The sequence below is a fragment of the Calonectris borealis genome, chromosome 4 (genome assembly GCF_964195595.1).
Source record: "Calonectris borealis chromosome 4, bCalBor7.hap1.2, whole genome shotgun sequence".
Classification (NCBI taxonomy): Eukaryota; Metazoa; Chordata; class Aves; order Procellariiformes; family Procellariidae; genus Calonectris; species Calonectris borealis.
Window position 1 is genome coordinate 32,012,376 of NC_134315.1, and position 17,071 is coordinate 32,029,446.

Genomic DNA, 17,071 nt, shown 5'->3' on the forward strand with positions numbered 1-17,071 from the left:
CCTTGCTTTGGATGATAAAGTATATTATATGGTGTTTGAACATTAATAGACTCCATCATGCTGATTCATACGTGTCTCCTAACAGCTGACTATCTCAGCTACATATGGTTTCTTTGGAAGATACGGTCTTTGGGAGGAAAAAAATAACAAAATGGGCTGTTGTTTACGGAAATGCTTTTGCTTCTGCAGGTGGCAAGGGAAAATAGATGTTTCTGAAAAGTAAGATTGGTTCTTGCTGTGTTACGGATACTTTAGGTAGTATTACTAGTTTATATCAGGTAATCCAAGAATACCTCATCTTCTCTGTGGGACAAGGTTCGCAAGAAATAGTATCTCTTATAAGATCATTTGATACTCTTGGAAAAACAGGCAAGCGTTGGCATGCTATTTTTCCTTCGCTTTGCCTAGGTGTTTCATGAGAATATTGTGGCTGCACCAACTTGTCGCCTTTGATCCCTCTCAGTCTTGTTTTCATTTAACGTTTCTCAGGTATTGATTTAATCTCTGGTTATATTATCTCATCCTGTCTCTGTCAGCATGGGACTGTTGCCTACTGTCCTCTTTACGAGTGTTATGCGCTATCGCTAAATGTCTCGCGCAGTTGAACTCATTGCTGGGAAGTTATGTTATTGAATCTGAGCGTCAGTCTTTTTTATGTCGATCTTTATTCCCTTTGTGGTAGCTTACATGTTTCCTTGGGATCTTTGGTGTTTGTGTCTGCTTTGTATATCTGGACTGTCTCCATCTATCAACCCCAGCTTTTGCTTTAGCTACATAGGGAAGAGAGGGCATGGACCAGGGCAGGTCATGGAGGCAGAAGACCGACAGAAACCAACTTTCCCTGTGAAGTCTGATGGACCACAATAGGTACAGGAGCTCACACCTATTTTAAAACGTGGGAACACGGTTAAGCAGAGCAGAGTCTGCCCTCCTGCTTGCTTGTTCCCAAACAATTTGTTTCCCTTTCCTGGAGGGGTGGAGACGCCTCTCTGGGGAGCGCTGCTCCCGGCTCTGTACGCAACTTTATCGGCAATAACGAGCAGCTCTGGGGACTCACAGAAATGGATGTACTGAGCCCTGGAGTGGGTCGGAAAGCTGGAGGCAAGCGCCAATCCCGGTTTGCACAGGGAAGCTCTGTGCCCTACGAGAACCGGCTGGGCCGGGGCGAGACAGGGTGGCTTGTTTGGTGGGGACCTGAAAAGCAGACAAGTTTGTGCAGCTGCATGGCCAACCCTGGGCTCAACAGGGCAGTGCTTATGGTAGTGGATATCCCTGAGTTATTTTAAAAAGAGCATGAGTAAACATACCATTAGCTTAAAATCAAGGTGGGGTTTTTTATTACTGATACTGGCAATGTATGACATAACCACTTTTTTCTGCTGTAGAGATGTGATTAGCGTGTCAGTCAACTTACCTTCTTAACAGTATTTTTTAGTTCTCTTTTTCGCCTCAGCTGCTGTATTGTGCTTGTAGCCCAGTAAACCACCTGCCCTTTCCCCGCCATGCAGTTCTTAATGCTGCATGCATGTGGATTTCCATTCTCTAAATTCTCTATAAAAATTCCTATTCAATTTAATAATTCATATCCTCATTAATCTAGCCTATTACACCATATTTTATAGCCATGAAATTCACTGGCAAGGAACTCATTACTTTGGAGACAGCTCCTGTACAATATCTGGTTCTACAGATAGGTATTGCAGACAGGTGCTGCATTTCACGTAATGAACAAATGTCTGTGAAGTCTCCGCAAATCTCATTGCAAAACTGAGGTTTGAAAAATCTTGGCCGCAATAACTTCAACTTTAAAAAGTCACTATAAATCCTGCTTTTATTTATTTTTCCCCTCAACAGTCATCTTTCTGCCTACCAGCTGATGCTTTTGCTTGGTCAGCTCTGCTCAGAGAGGTGGCTCCCTGCAGGTCTCACCCATCCCACTCTGAGTGCCCTCAGCATCACAGAAAGGAGGAAAAGCTACAAGGAACCAACACCTTGTTATGTCTTTAGGTGTCTTTTCTATGATTGTGTGAGGCTTTCTGTTTCTCATGTGTGACTTGTTTTGCTCGGAAAAGATTTTTCAGATGTTTCCAGTGGCGTTGACATCTCCTCTGTCCCATCCAGTGGTGCAGCCTCACCCCTGCGTTGTGCCTGTCGTTTGGGGTACATTGCTCGCTCTCTTTCCAATCATTTAAATCTCTTCCCTCTGTACGAGCGGCATTTAAGTCTTTATTTGACCTGTGCTTGTGTTGACGGCTCTGTGCAGTTTTTGAAAGGCATAGGAATCCCAATGGGTTTGGGTGACATTTGAGTAGTTTAAGTACAAGCTATCTTACGGGGATTTGTCAGCTGGTGCGTTGCTAAGGCTTTGCCAGCTGGAGTCCAAAGGCTGTGCCTGATTTACCGGCAATAAAGCCCATTGCACCGGCCTTCATCTTTCTTGGAGAGAGCCTTAGAGTGAAAGAGAGAGTGGGATAGGAGTAGCTGCTCCTGTTGGTCTCCCCTCTGTCGTTAGGGGTGGAAGGACCATGTGCTGTCTTCATAACGCCAATGCTCTGCGCTTTAACTGGCTCTGTGTTCAGCACTGCATGTCTTTATGCAGCTGACAAATTATATGACAGGTTAAAGATTATTCTAATCTGCTCTGCTAGTCTTCTGGAATAAGCTGAGAAGGGAGCGTTTACCATATGTGCTGTGTTATTCTAGCTAGCGTATCCAACCTTGTTTATCTGTCGCCTTCACACCTCATGTTTTTCTGTGATTCAAAACTGATTTAGTGTTAACTGTTTACAGTGATTTGATCAAGAGAGGCTTGAAAAAGAGACAGGAAAAAGGTTTAATTGCTGATTTCCCGTGTTCTCCTGGGGCTGGATCTGTAGAATTCCCATTCAAGTGAATAAGGAGAGAAGCAAATGGCCCATGTAAGCAGACTTGTTTCCTGGCTATCTCAGCAATTGCCCTTGACACAAGCCGATAGCATTGGGTGTCCCAACCTTCAGCCTTTCCTATCCCATTTTTTCCTTTCTGCAGTATAGATAGACAAGAGGGATGAGTCATGTTTGAGCTCTAGCATTAGAGACTCGAAAGGCTTTTGTGCAGGGCGTTGTCTGTTGCATTGCCAATGTTTGGATTTCTTTTTGTACTTGTTTTACTGTTATAGGAAGCATTTTACCCTGTAGGTGATGTCATCCCACATCTTCCTTCGTAAGATCTTGTGAAAAATTTACATAAATAGACTTTGCCTTAGCAGTCAGGCATTGCCTCCTTAGAAACCTGGAAGGGCTGGCTGCTCCTTATCTCTGCGCTGGCAGGATGGGGAATAGCGTGTGCAGCCTGTGCAGGGAAGGGTCTCGTTGCTTTTGCAATGAGTCACGAAGCCTAATTTAAAGAATTCACGCTTAGTGATGTGACAACTGTGATGATGGGGTATGGAGCGGGGAAACAGCTAAGGGACATGTTAAATCAGATGGAGAAAAGCAGATCTTGGCTGGAGATAACCATGTTGGCTTTCACCCATTTTGATGAAATGAAAGCTGTGTTGACCTATCTTACTTGTTCAACACCTAGATTCGTAGTTGGTGAATCAGTACAGTAGATTTGGAGTTGATGAGGTAATTCACAGTTATATCGGAAGACCTCCAAAAGAGGAGGGGACAAGGGTAGCATGGATGAATGACACAGTGAGAACCTTTTTTAAAAATGCTGTAGTTGAATTGATGTATGCAGTAAATTACATTGACCAGCAGAAATGGCATCACACAGCCTTCTCTTTCAAAGAAGGCTGAGGAAGCAGGCAAGGTGGGAACTGTGGAAAAAAAGCTCTTTCACCCAGTCTTGTGCCTGTTACTGATGCTTTCTCTCCTGTATGCGCCACTATTTCATTTATGAGTTTTTGCAGGCAGTCTCTGAAGTGCGAGAAGGGTTGGGACAGCTGCGGCCTAGAGCAGTAAGTCCTCTCTTTCTCTGCCTGCCTGTCTGTTAGGGGGTTCTTATAGGAATATATTTCTCTAAAGTCAGAATTGAGCAGCAAGCAATTGGTCTGGCTGGAGATGGGAGTTGGTCAGCTTATGGAAAGCAGAGCTAGGGGACAGGGAGAGTAAACTTCTGTACCCCTTTTTCTTCTACGCTGGTAAAACGGCTGCTTCAGTGGTGGTTGTTTTTCTCATCTGCTCATTGTGGGTCAGCGATTCTAGATGGAAAAATTTTAATGCTGGGCCTTAATTTGAGGTTCATAATTCAGCTTGTTATCTTTATGCTGCTACTGGGATGCCTTGTTGTCTTAATGAAGTTGCAGAAATGCTGTGCGTCTTGACTGCGCAAGGAGAAGACTGATGCCTGTGTAAACTTCTTAGGGATCTGTAAAGGAAATGCAGAATTACTATCTGTTACATCTTTGACTTTATAATTTCAATCTAGGTTTCCTGCTTCATCCATAATCAGGTACAGATATAATCAGATTCACAAGGAGTAGCTTTTTTGCTCTTTGTATAAGTTTGATCCCATCCCTGGGTTCAACGCGTGGTCGCTGGCACCATGCTAGTTGGGAAACCACTTGCCACTGGAAGTAGCCAGATCGCAATGTGCTTGGGCACATTTTCTCTCTCTAAATACCCTGCAGTTATGCCTCCAGCAACTACAGAGGGGTGTTACCCAGATGTGGCTTTGCCATACGCAGGTATAGCAGAGTGGAGTGTAAAACCTGATGTGGTATTGAAGAGTACTATTGCACTACAGAAAATTTTTCATGTTTCCTGGTCAAATGTTCCTACAGGGGCCTTCTACGTACTTTTCCTGTGAGCTGTTGCTGGTTGCAGAGTAGAGCATGCTGAGGCAGTGCTTATGCACGCAGCCTGGGAGAAAAGCCCATATAGGGATTTAAATAGCTTATGAAAATATTTGTCACCAGTACAACATGATGTTTCTCAAACTGGATTATGATAGGAGGCTAAAAGTTTGGTGGGTTTTTGTTTGTTTGTTTTAAGATTTAATGCAAAATTAAGTAGAGGCAGAAAAGAAATTAAGCTCTTTGATAGTTACGATATTCTAGAAATTCTTTGGTGCATCCCAAACCAGAGAAATTAACTTATTCTTGGCAATGGTTAACAAGAAACTCTTGGTACTTCTTTTACTAGATGTGGGGAGAGTAGTTTGAAACTGCGTTTATTTTCTTCAGGTTTTGGTGGGAAAAAAAGGTGTTTTTTTTTTCTGGTTAACTTTTTAATTTCTTGTTCCTGTCTTCATGTCTGTTTTGTCTTTTTGCCATGGTTTTTTTGGTGCAGCTTTTAAAATTTAAGCGTCTCAAGGAAGAAATGCTTGGTCAAATTCTGTCCTCAGTTACTTGGGGGAAAAAAAGTCAGAAAAATATATTGACTTTGCTGATATAAAGCTGGATGTTTATTGAAGTAACCCACCAGCAAGCCAACAGAACTTTATCCTGTTCTCTTTGTTCATTTGCAAATTGGCTTGTCTGGTTATGAGGCTACGTAAGTAAAATAGAGTAGGTTATTTTCAATTGCTTGTAATTCAAGGCAGAGGATCCAGCACCTGCCGCAGTGGGATGACCAAAGCAGTGCTTGTCTTTTGGTGAAAAGATCAAAACAGAAGTGTGGTGAAAAGCCTAAAAATGAGCCTCAAATAATAAATAATATATAAGTTCTGGCTCTACAAAATTATCCTTTCTCCTCATCCATATGTTTGGCTGCACTGACACCTCCAAGCAGATCCTTAAACCCAAGAGCAGATGTTTTAACACTGTTACGTTTGCTTTGTCAATATGACGCGTCAGCAGCGAGTTGCAGCCCTGCATTTACATGGCAAGCGCCGGGCTGCTTCGGGCTGGTGACTTGCTCTTTGACCTCATTCTTCCTTTGAAGCTGCTGCCGCGGTGCGTGCTCGCGAGCCGTGCCGAGGCACCGCGTCCCTCAGCCCTGCGCCTGCTTGTCTTGTAATCCACAGACAAGAAAAAAGCAGGCAAATTCCAGCCTTTCAAGAAGCTCTTCGGTAAGAGGAAGAAAAGAGAGCCGGCGTCAGACTGCGAGGAAGCCAAACTGAAGCCCAGCCGCTCCTTCGGCAACGTCTGCAACGGCACCTTCTCCTCCGATGAAGAGCCGAACGGTGGTCTGAGGTAAGCTCACACGGGTCTGCTGCTGGCCCGTGCAAACGCAAGGCGTGTTCTCCCGGCTTTTAATGGAATTACATTTAAATTCTCCCTCTGGTGAGTGGTAGCAAGTTGCACGCCGCTTGTTAGGAAGCGTGTGCATCTCTGTCCCTCCTCTGAACGTGACACCCGCCGCTGTAGACCCCGAGGTCTCGCTTCTTGCACGTGTTACTTATTGGGTATAGTGTGCCAGTCTGCAAAAAAGAAATCCCAGGGTGAAGCAGAAATTAATTTGAATCCGGCTCCGTGATTTAACAGAACTCCGTGGCGAACACCTGAGTGGAAGTATTAATGGCATCCATGTTTTTAAAACTGGGGAAAGGGAAACTTGAACTGGCTGCTGCAGATACTTTGTTGCATACTTTTCCCTGCAAGGTGTTATGTCTGAGTCAGGATAGAGATGTTCTCTTTTAGTCCATCCTGTAGAGTTTTTGCATTGTAATTGGGGTCAACAAACAGCCTGCTTTTATTCTGATCCGAATTGAATGTAGAGTAGAAGAAGGAAGAGAGGGGAGAGAGGCACCGGGAAATCAGATCATATTCCAGTGACAAGAGAGGAGAGGAGGAGAGCATGAGAGTTTGCTGCAGAAATGATGGGAGAAAGAAACTGCACAGAGTTAACTAGTCAGCAACCTCTAACTAGGAACAGAACAGAAAAAAAAAACCAAATCAAAACAAAAAAATCCACCACAACAACAAAAAAGCAAGACCGGATGCACAAACGAATTGAGTCAGTAATACTTACCTCACTTTACAACTGAAAGTCTCAGGGAGGTTAGTTGACTCCTGGCCAAAGCCTGCTTCTTTGGAAGAAAAGCAACTGCACTGGGGAGTGTGAAAGTAACAAAAAATCTGAGGATCAAAAAACCATACCAAATTCCTCGCTCACATGAAAGAAATGTGTATCAGAAACATCACCCTGCACAGTATTTTCAATGGTGCAATTTTTTTTTTTTTAATTTTTTTTTTAAGCTTCTGGATTTTTTGTTCCATTCTATGAAATTCTCTTAAATTCTACATTTCCCCTTTGGTTTCTGCAGTGCAATATTGTGCACATCCTTTTGCCTGTCCCGGCTTTTCAGAAAATCAAGACAGCATAGCCACACTGTAGGTGGAGACGTGACTGACGGCTACTGCGTTGCATTGCCTGTGTGCATGATGCTGAGCGACCATAGGAAGTTACAGTACCTTTTGCCTCAAGAGCAAACTAGCGAACAAGAGTAAAACAAAGGGCATCATCTCGCTATCAGTGATTTCCCACTCAGTGTAACTCAAAATGCAGTGCTGCACCCAGAAACAAACAGTGATACGGGAACTTGTCCCGTTCCTCAACGGTGAAGTGAAGGTGTGGCAGACCCTTGTGAGGCTGCTAAATGCTTGCATTTTTAAACGTATTAATTTTTCTAATTAATAAAGGCATTAAATGTAAGTCTTTAGTGGAATAAACTAGACTGCACAATTTAAGTCACAGGGGATTAGCAGATGTGAAGGGTCCCACAACTCATCTCAAGTGGAACATTTCTTTTTGCACGTGTGATTCGTGAGAGATGCTTCTGTTTTAGCCTGCTAGAAATACTGTTTTCCGTGTCAGGGAAACTCTGTTTTCCCTGTCAGGCTTTGTGGTGCAAACGTGGGTGGGATTTGACAATAATTTTCAGTTTGCAGGTAGCGTTTGCCACGTTACTCATCTTACAACAAGGATGGATGTTCAGTGCAGTGCATTAGATTGCTTTGGGGAGCTTAGCTTTGCCACCCTTTTCTGTTTTCAGCATTGCTTCCATCCATTACATTTTTTTGTCTTTAGCATAATTTCAAATGTTTATGAATTGAATGCAGAGATAACCTATTTAAGTAAAATAATATATGCAGTTGTTTACAAGTTGTCTGACAGTAAATACATTACCATATCTGCCATTATTCATATAGAAATGGACTGGAGCAAATATAAATAACTAGTAGTGTATTTATATAACCAAGATCTTGAGTAGTTTTATAAAACCATTTGCTTCAAACTCTTTAAGAATGTACAACAACTGTATATATACAAAAGCTTAATAAAAGTTCCAATTTTGCAATGAAAGTTCAGGGATGTTCCCATTCCCTTAATAGAGCTATATTTCTTCAGCGACCTGTAAAGTACGTTAATTTGTTATCTGCAGATGTTTCATGTGGACTTTTTGTTTTGTTTTGGGGAGGGGGAGGTTATTATTTTGAAAAGATATTAAGGAAGAAAGCTGCTTCAGGAAGGTAGAGGCAAGAAAATAAATGGGTATAGGCTAAGTAAGAGATCTGTATTGCTTCCAAGACCTAAGCTAGTATTTCACTGTGCGGTGTATGGCTTACAAGCCTGCTCAGAGCTAACGTCTGAACCTCTAATAGAGACTGCGCCAACCGGGTGATGCAGACATACGAGGAACCATTTAGGAAATCTGCATACAGTGTAGATTGACTAGCTGAGTTGGAAGCTGCCTGAGAGATCTCCCTGTCCATCCTTTCTTACAGCGACTTCCTGGACTCATCAGATGCAAATAACTTGTTTGGTATCCTGATGTATGCGCACTTCAACCTATTTATTCATCCATGTTGTTTTGCAGTTCCCAGGTCGAAGGTTTGCTACTGCAATTTGTCTTGCCCTGCCTTGTGAAAGACTGGAATTCCTTTTCCCACTTTTATATTGTCCTCCTCGAGTTTACAAAGTTAAAACTGTATTCATTACCTTTCTGTCCTCACCGTATGAGCTGGGAGATGGAAGTGCTTAGTACAAGACAAGTTAAATTGCATTTGTGGAGCTTTACTAAAGTCTCCAAAAGCTTCTGTTCTGAGGCTATGATTTGGCACTTTATAAGATTTTATATTTGTCTTATTTGTCACAGTTGACTAAGGAAGCATTGTGAGGAAATACCTGAAAGGGCACCTGTGTGGTGCCTCACAAAAAGTTTGTCATTCTGGGTTGATGTGCAGAGGCAGCGGGGAATTACATTTTTCTTACAGAGAGTGCAGTAAAGTACCTTTACTTGGGCTGAATGCAATATTTCAAAGGACCTGGAAGCAGACCTGTCAGGTCTTTAAGACTCAACTGTGACAACATTGATCTTCTTCCAGGGAAAAGTCTCAGTAACATTCAGTCTCTTGAATGTGCCTGTCCACGAAATGGGACTCCTTTATTTGTAAATCCCCATCAAGTTCCGCATAATCCCTGTAAAACTGTTCTCAGGTCACCTACATAACGTCATCCTCGTTACAAAGAAATCACCTAAAGACCTTAGTTCTCTATGTATGCTGAGGAAGACTGCCTGTGAAGAAGAAAGCATGAGAGATTTCCTGTATCGTAAACAACTTTGCCCAGTATTTGCTGAACCGTTGTCGGCATGAATTGCTATTGGGACTGGACCCCGAATCACCCAGCCCTTTGCCTAGTAGAGCTGTGCTAAACTGCACAGCAGTTGCTACTCAGCTAATGAATTCAGCTTCTTGTGGGGACCACATGCATAAACAGTGTGATTTCTCCAAATGTATTAGTGCTTTGAAAATGCCTCATTTTGGCAAGCAAAGTTGTTATTTCAAGCTGTATCCTTGTTGCACTTGATAAGATAGTTCAGAGAGATCATATAATTGCACAGATTTCTTCTACAATGATTGTAGAAGCCAAAAGCATTCCCTTGCAAATATAAAGTTTGGTTTCTGACAATTTTACCAGCAGAACTTCAAAATTATCTTTCTTTGACAATTGGTCTGACGTCTTGCCAGGAAACTTCAATTCTAGAAATGTAAACTGGGCACATGCAGAGCTGAAGAAAAATCTTTCAGTACTTTTTGTAATATTTGCCCAGTGTCTGCACTGAAAGATGGGCTTCTCATGGATTTAAGGCAAGTATTTTGCACGGTTCTTATCACTAGGCTATATAGATAAGCAAAATAAGCAATAAACTGTTTATGGATGAAAGCTGGGGCAAAGGAGCACAGTGCGTTCCCAAGCTGCATCAGGAGTTTTATTGCTTGTGATGGGAAGTTCCCAGGGGGAGGCCCCAGGGTGACAAACCGGGACACAGTGCCAAAGATGCAGCACAAGTCAGGTCACGCATCCGTATGGAACTGCAAGTTGTGTGAGCGGCTGTCTCCTCCTAAGAACTGAAGTCTCCTGAATTTCTCCGGGCAGTCCACCTGCCAACGCCAAGAGTGAATCTTTCCATTTGAAAAGAGCAGAAAAAGGTCTGGGGAGAGGAATAAAAAGCATTTCATTGTCATCTTAAGAGGCCTCCATTTAGTAATTTGCTAAAGGTAATTTTTGTCAGAGGCTGGGTGGGTTGGGCTGTTTCACTGGTGGTTTACGCCTGAGTCCAAATGCCACAGACAGTCTGAACGTGGAAAGGAGACGGTGGTTTTGTACCAGCCATCAGCGTTTATAGTGCAAATTTGGCTTCTCTCTGCTTAGGAGAGGCCAAGGGCAGTGGTGGAAAGAATGTCAGTGACGCATGGACAGGCTTCCATGGGATGGGGCACCTGCATAGCACATTTCTTGGAGGATACTTGGCCACTACTGGCCTTCCTCAAAGTATTTTTTAGAGGGAAAATAATGTGATCAAGATTTGGTCAGTCAGTTGAGTAGTGGTTTCAGCAATAAATTCCAGACAGCTATTATTGTTTATCTAAGAGGTATCTGACCTGTAGAGTACAAATTTTAATTTTACGTTCATTTTGAATTCTGTGCCTGAATGGCCACAGAGGGCACAAGCACAAATTTTCAGGCAGAGAAATGATAGGAGGTATAGCTATCAACACGGCTAAATCATGATCTCTTTAATGCACTGAAATTTGAGAAAGAAGCCTAGAGAAAGTGGAAACAAATGATGAATCGCAGAGGGATGTAAAGGAGAAGGAGGAGTCATTTTATGAATTCTTTACTGATAGGAGGAGGACTAAGCAAAGAGTTGGTCCCTGTAAGCAAGGAGAGAATGATGGCAACAAGTGAAAAAAAAGCAGCACTAAGTGTACTTTTGACATTATGTCTGTTTTTAGTCTGTGTGAACTTTGTTACTGTGAGTGCAGTTTATACTGAGTTCGTGCATACATGGATAGCAGGAATACCACATTTGAGAGAATACGTACAACAAATAAAATGCAGTTCTTCTGGAGGGTGCGATTGGGACCTGTATCCTTGTGGTTGTTTTCACAGAAGTTACAGATAGGAGAGGCTTGTTCAGTGCTCAGCCACCCTTTCTCTGATTGTTGCCAGCTGAGCATTTGCCTCGGAAAACAAAATTATTCATCTGATTTTTCTAAACAGCGTGTTCCCCTTGGGAATTTGTGCAGGTATTTGTGGTCTTCTACTCCTCCAATAACTGCATATTACAAGTCAGGTCTAGGAGATGATACAATTTGTTCACTATTACTTATCTCTTGTATCTCCATTTTAGTTTCTGAATATTTAATTTTCATTTTGCATTTCATGTGAATGAGAACAACTCATCTGCATCAAATGTGGCCTTGGTTGCTAACTGCTGATCAATGGCATTCACTCTCGTCGTCATAGAGACTGGCCTGAAAAATGAATGTAATTATATTTTCCCCATCTCTCAAGTGACTCTTTTATTATTTCTCAGGTAATTACCTGACATGTACTTCGAAAGAATATGTGGTGATTGATTAAGTAAGGCAAAAAAAACCCCCTACAAACACCCAATCAGGAGAAGCTGCTCTGTCTCTTTCTTTCTGGACTTTGCGTTGCCTCTTCAGCAATCCCAGCCCCTGCTCTGTTGGCCCGCTCACCTTGCAGCTCAGATTTCCATGTCATCTCAGTGGGTAACGCGCTTCACATGAAGAGTGTCTCCCATCTTACTTCGGTGGGGGATAGTGAAAAGAGTACGGCAGATGTTATGGTCGTCTTTTCTTAGCATTGTCCTGTACTACCTGTAAACATCAAATTTGGTGTAGATGACGATCAGCAGCAGGACATGAAGATTCACATTCCTGCTCCAGGCCACCTCGGGGATTTCACTGAAGACTTGATCCGAAGGTAGGGTCTGTTTTTGGCATCTTGTTTAGATGGACTCTTATAAAGCAGACATATCAAAGTAGTTGTTGGCATACCATCTGTCCCAAAATTTCCAAAAGCAGCTCATGATATTTTAAAATCTTCATAAAGTGAAGTCTTGCTTTTACCTCCAACTCAAATTGAAAGCCTCATGTGTAAGCTTTTAACGTCTGTGTATTGTTTTTTCTGCATGACTATTAGAGCATTTGCTCTCATGAAAATGATTCACCAACAGTTCAGCTGTTCAGTTTCTAAATTTGAGAGTAGGGAGGAGGGAAACCCAACAACCTATAAATGATAACTTGCAAGAATCTGCTTTGTTAAAATAGGAAGAATAAGAAAACTTTATTTGATGTATTGGTTTATTAGCTGGTAGTATACTTACACATTCGTAAATCCCTGTGAATTGAAGGTGCTGGCTAAACATGAAAACAACCAGACTTAGAGAATCACAAGCTTTTGTGTTTTGGGGAATGCCCTGATTCCTTCTTGGACAATTTCAGCCACTACTTTGACAAATTTCCATGAGGATGCAGCATTGGGCAGTTCTGTATAAAGCAATATAGACCAAAAAAAAAGTGATCTGTCTAGCCGCTTGCAGCTTCAAAGAGCTCCCAAGAGGTCGTCCCTCTGTCACATCCAATTTTCATACACTGGGCAATTTCTTTTATTTCTTTTGCTTATTAGCCTGATTTCTGCAATTGGCTTTTGTCAGTCTCCTAATTTCCCTTGTAAGTGTCTTGTTTTGAGTGCCTTCCTGACTCCAGTGGGAGTGCCTTGGTGCAGTGGTGCTTCATGTCCACCTTCTCCTGGAGACTTCATCTTAGCAGCACTCTGATTTCAGTAAGTATCTCTTCAGGCCCAAGCAGAACAAAGCAACATATGAGTATTGTAAGGCTTTAGAAACAAAGCTTGGATTTTCCTCATTTGTGTCAGCTGACATGAATCCAGTTACAGGACAGAAGAGGTTGTAGCAAAGAGCAGCTTTGCTGTCTCCAGTTCTTCATGTGCATGGATCCTTTTGTAGGATTCATTACAGGTGTTGGTGAAATTAGAGTTGTTTCACCTTTTCTGTAATTTATATTGCAGCTGAACACTGCAGGAATAGGAGCCACAACTACCGCATGAGTGGCCATTTCTGACACGTACCAAGTGGCATGCGGTCAGGGCGGAGGAGTGGGGGAAGCCTTCCTGAAATGGTCCTGGGTGTCTTGACAGAACATAAGACTAACGTCATGCTCAGCAGTTTTGTTGATTTTACCCTTTCTTGACACCTCAGCTCTTGTCTTCCTCCCTCCTATTACCAACTTGGTTAAGTCTTTGTGCTCCAGAAGCTTTGTTCTCAGCTATGTGAGCTAGGACTTTTCACCACTTGTTGCAATTCTAACACTTACTAGAAATTTGCACTAAATGCCATCAACTTGCTGTTTTAATTTTTTTTTCCAGCTGCTGCTTGAGCGCAAAGATGCCTCATTACGTACGCTGTAGTTTGTATATGATCCTGAGACCCTTCAGTAGGCTTTCTCTCTGCGACAGCTGTTAACATTATATACCAGGTCCCACTCTGTGTCTGTCTCCTTTATTCCTTGTCTTTCATCCTCAACCCTGATCACGACTAGCTTCATTTTCACCTTAGTAATCCCAGAACTTTTTTTTTTAAACTCTGGTCTTCACTTCTTCCATCACAAATGCTGTCTTGCTTTAGTCTCCCTGAAAGGTTAGGCTGCCCTACCATCTACTTGTCCTCTCCCTTGCCTCCCTTTTGGATGTTTCCATTGCATTCCCCCTCCTAATCATCATATACTTTATTTCTTGGCAGATTCTGCGTGGCAGCTGCCTTTTCCGCAGCTGGTAAGGTCTAGGGCTGGGCTTAAGCCAAGCAAAGTTGTCACCTGAAGTATAACATGCTGTCTTATTTCCTCTTTCTTGCCTTCCTTATGAGCTAAATGCAGTCACTATATAGCACTTTTTCCTGCCAAGGCTAACTTACACTTTTCACTTCCTTTTCTCTACATTTTGCCATATTTTAGAGCAAATTTTGCATAAACATATGCTGCTGTTTGATAGAATAGTGTCACACACAGTGGATTGCCAGGTCGCATGTGATATTTGGACCATTTAGAGCCCTGTTCCTTCTACTAGTCTGCATATTTCTATAACAACTGGTGACTTGTCCACAATCCTCAAGCTGTGCTGGGGATTCACTTGCATAATTACTGGAAACCGGAGTGACGCCTTTCTTTGCTCTGCATACTGAGACTTTCTGAGGTTGGAGGATTTGGTGAATAATTACATAAAATTAATGTGTCAAAAACTAGTCCCACTTCATTACCTGCTTGTCAGAAAGCAGCAAATGCAGGACTGCTCCCTGGGGGAAGACGAGCGGGGCACCAAGGTGGATCCCACCGCTGGGTAGGGGCCTCATCGCCCAGGGCCCAGTCCCACAGTATCTAAGCAAGGCAAGCAGGACAGATCCTGGCTTGGTGGCCAGGTCCAACCAGGAGCACAGATAAGGCAATATCTGGATGGTAAGGCAGGTCTGAGGCTGAGCCAGGAAGTCCGTCTGTAGGTCGGGATCAGATCCATTGATCGTCCCGCAGGTCCACAGCGGGAAGGCAGGGCCCAGGGCAAGCCAGGAAAGCGGTCTGCAAGTTGAGGTCTGGATCAAGGGGCTTCATGGCCTGGCACCATTGTGGCTGAGCTGGAGACCAGCGCTCCTCCAGCACAGCTCAGGCAAGGACTAAGGCCTCAGCTGTGATCTTAAATAGAGCTCCTGCACCCATGTGTGTGGGTGGAGGTCCCAGGTGAGGCTGGTCAGGGACATAAAAGCTTATTAGTGCACTGAGGGCCCTCATGCCTCCCATGATTAATTTCTGTGCCCTTAATGATCATGATTTTGATTGGATTATTAGCATGCATTAAAGATGCATTAGCTACTCAAAGCTAGGCCTGATCCCTAATTTTACAAAAAATTAATTTGCAGTAAGTTCATAGGTTCCAGATCTCCTGATGACATCAAACGGAGCTGTGTATAAGACAATGTTGCATGATACCTTTTGAAATGAGCTGAGCCACTACCACAGAGGCTGCAAAACAGGTCATTGGCATCAGCGGGAGTCTGGTGGGTCACGACAATGGGACTGTGCAGTTTTCCCAGAGTTAGTGCCCTGAGGTTTGGCAGTTCCTGAAGGCAGTACGTATATGTCTTCAGATTGAGCACAGAAATAATCCCTAAGTTTACTTTACGAAAAAGAATCCTTTAACTACCCTGCTAAAAAAATCTCCCTTTTGCCTGTCCAGCTTGTAAGGACCGTGTTTATGGGTTGGTTAATGCAATGAAGCAACGTGCTGTCTAAGCACAGTTGTAACTCAGAGTTCTGTTGCAGCATGGACAATATTCCCCATCTAGGCATGAGTTAGAACTAAAACTCATATTCCAGCATGACAGATGAAAGAGAAGACACTAAAAATACAGCTCAGAATTACAATCCCTTTTCCTCTATTACAGTATTAATGCATCTCTGGAATGACTAGAAAATGCAATTTATGTTTTTCATCTCTAGCTGCCCTGAGGACATTCATGGGAGATGCAAAGCGTTGGAATCAGATTTCTTTTTTAAAAGAAAACATTAAGTAAAGGCAACCTATCACTGCACTTGTCATTTCCCTGGGGCACTATTCTGGGAGGTGACTCTCAGATGTCTTTGAAGGGATTATACTAAGGGTCAATACCTGGCTAAAACAAATTCTTTCTTGCTTTGCATGCTTTGTGAATTTTTTAGCGTTAAAAATGGCTTTATGTTAAAAAGTTGGCTCTGATCTCTAATGATTACAGAATCGGTTTCTAATGGAAATCTAGAAGAGTGAAAGTCATGAGACTGGGGTTTTTTTGGAGTCAGTCTCTACAAACATGAAAGAACAGAACAACTCATTCTTTCCCTTTATTTTCCAGTTTCTATTTCTAACTATTTAATATCGGAGTGGGAGGAACATTTATGACACACTGAAGAGGCAATTGGTGGTGCGAGCTTTCTGTACTACAGTAATGCACCGATACGGGATTATGCAAGAGCTGAGACCTCGCTGTTCCCTGCTGGCAAAACTTCCCCTTCTTAAGGACCCCACATTTGCCTTTGAGAGGAGAAATAGCTTGGGAAAAAATGGGGTCTAAACCATAATAGCCACCAGTACCGAGGTAAACTTAGCCTTGTATTCTGTGCAGTATTACCCCTGCACATACTCTGATGCACTTAGGGGTGCAGTCCCACAGCAGTATATGGTGATTGAAGCCCAGACTGCAGTTGTCCGAGTCTTTCCAGCAGCTCTCTGGACATGCAGCTAGCATGGAAGCTTCTGTCATGTTTGCTCAGCCAAACCAGGAAGTTGTGTGGGTTTTTGAGTTTTGTTGGGGTTTTTTTTTGTAGTTCGTTATTCGGTCAGAACAGCTCTCTGAATTGTTTCATGTGAACCGTGAGCGCATGAGGTAATGGGAACACGTGGGGAGGAGGATAAAGGGAGAAAGGGTGATACCTCACCCAGTCCTGACTTGGAGTATCTAGAGCTGACGGAAAATTACATCCAAAACAGCTAACGATGCATAGCAGTGGATGGCTGATGGGGGTCCAAAGAGCAATCTCTCTTAGTTTGCTGGTCTTCATGGGAGAGGAGTAAGACAAACACTTCTTGTAGGCTCAGGGTGGTCCCATTCTGCTGTGAGGGATTTGTTTCACGTTTCCTAGTTTCTTAGCACACAGACACCTCAGCAAGAGTGAGTAAAGGAAAGAAGGTTTTACCTATGGTTTTCTGGGATTCTTCCAGAAGTCTGAAATAAAACAGAAGGTGTTCTCCCTTTCCAGGGGAATGAAGTTATCAGCACTGAGTTAAAC

General features: G+C 42.9%; 1 protein-coding gene across 1 annotated transcript in view; it reads left to right on the forward strand.

The window, feature by feature from the left end:
• CRACD (capping protein inhibiting regulator of actin dynamics) overlaps positions 1 to 17,071 on the forward strand; it is a 137,789-nt gene that overhangs the window by 87,270 nt on the left and 33,448 nt on the right. The window contains exon 5 of the mRNA XM_075149143.1: positions 5,953 to 6,121. Within this exon, the coding sequence (XP_075005244.1) occupies positions 5,953 to 6,121 (169 nt within the window). The remainder of the gene's footprint in view (positions 1 to 5,952; positions 6,122 to 17,071) is intronic.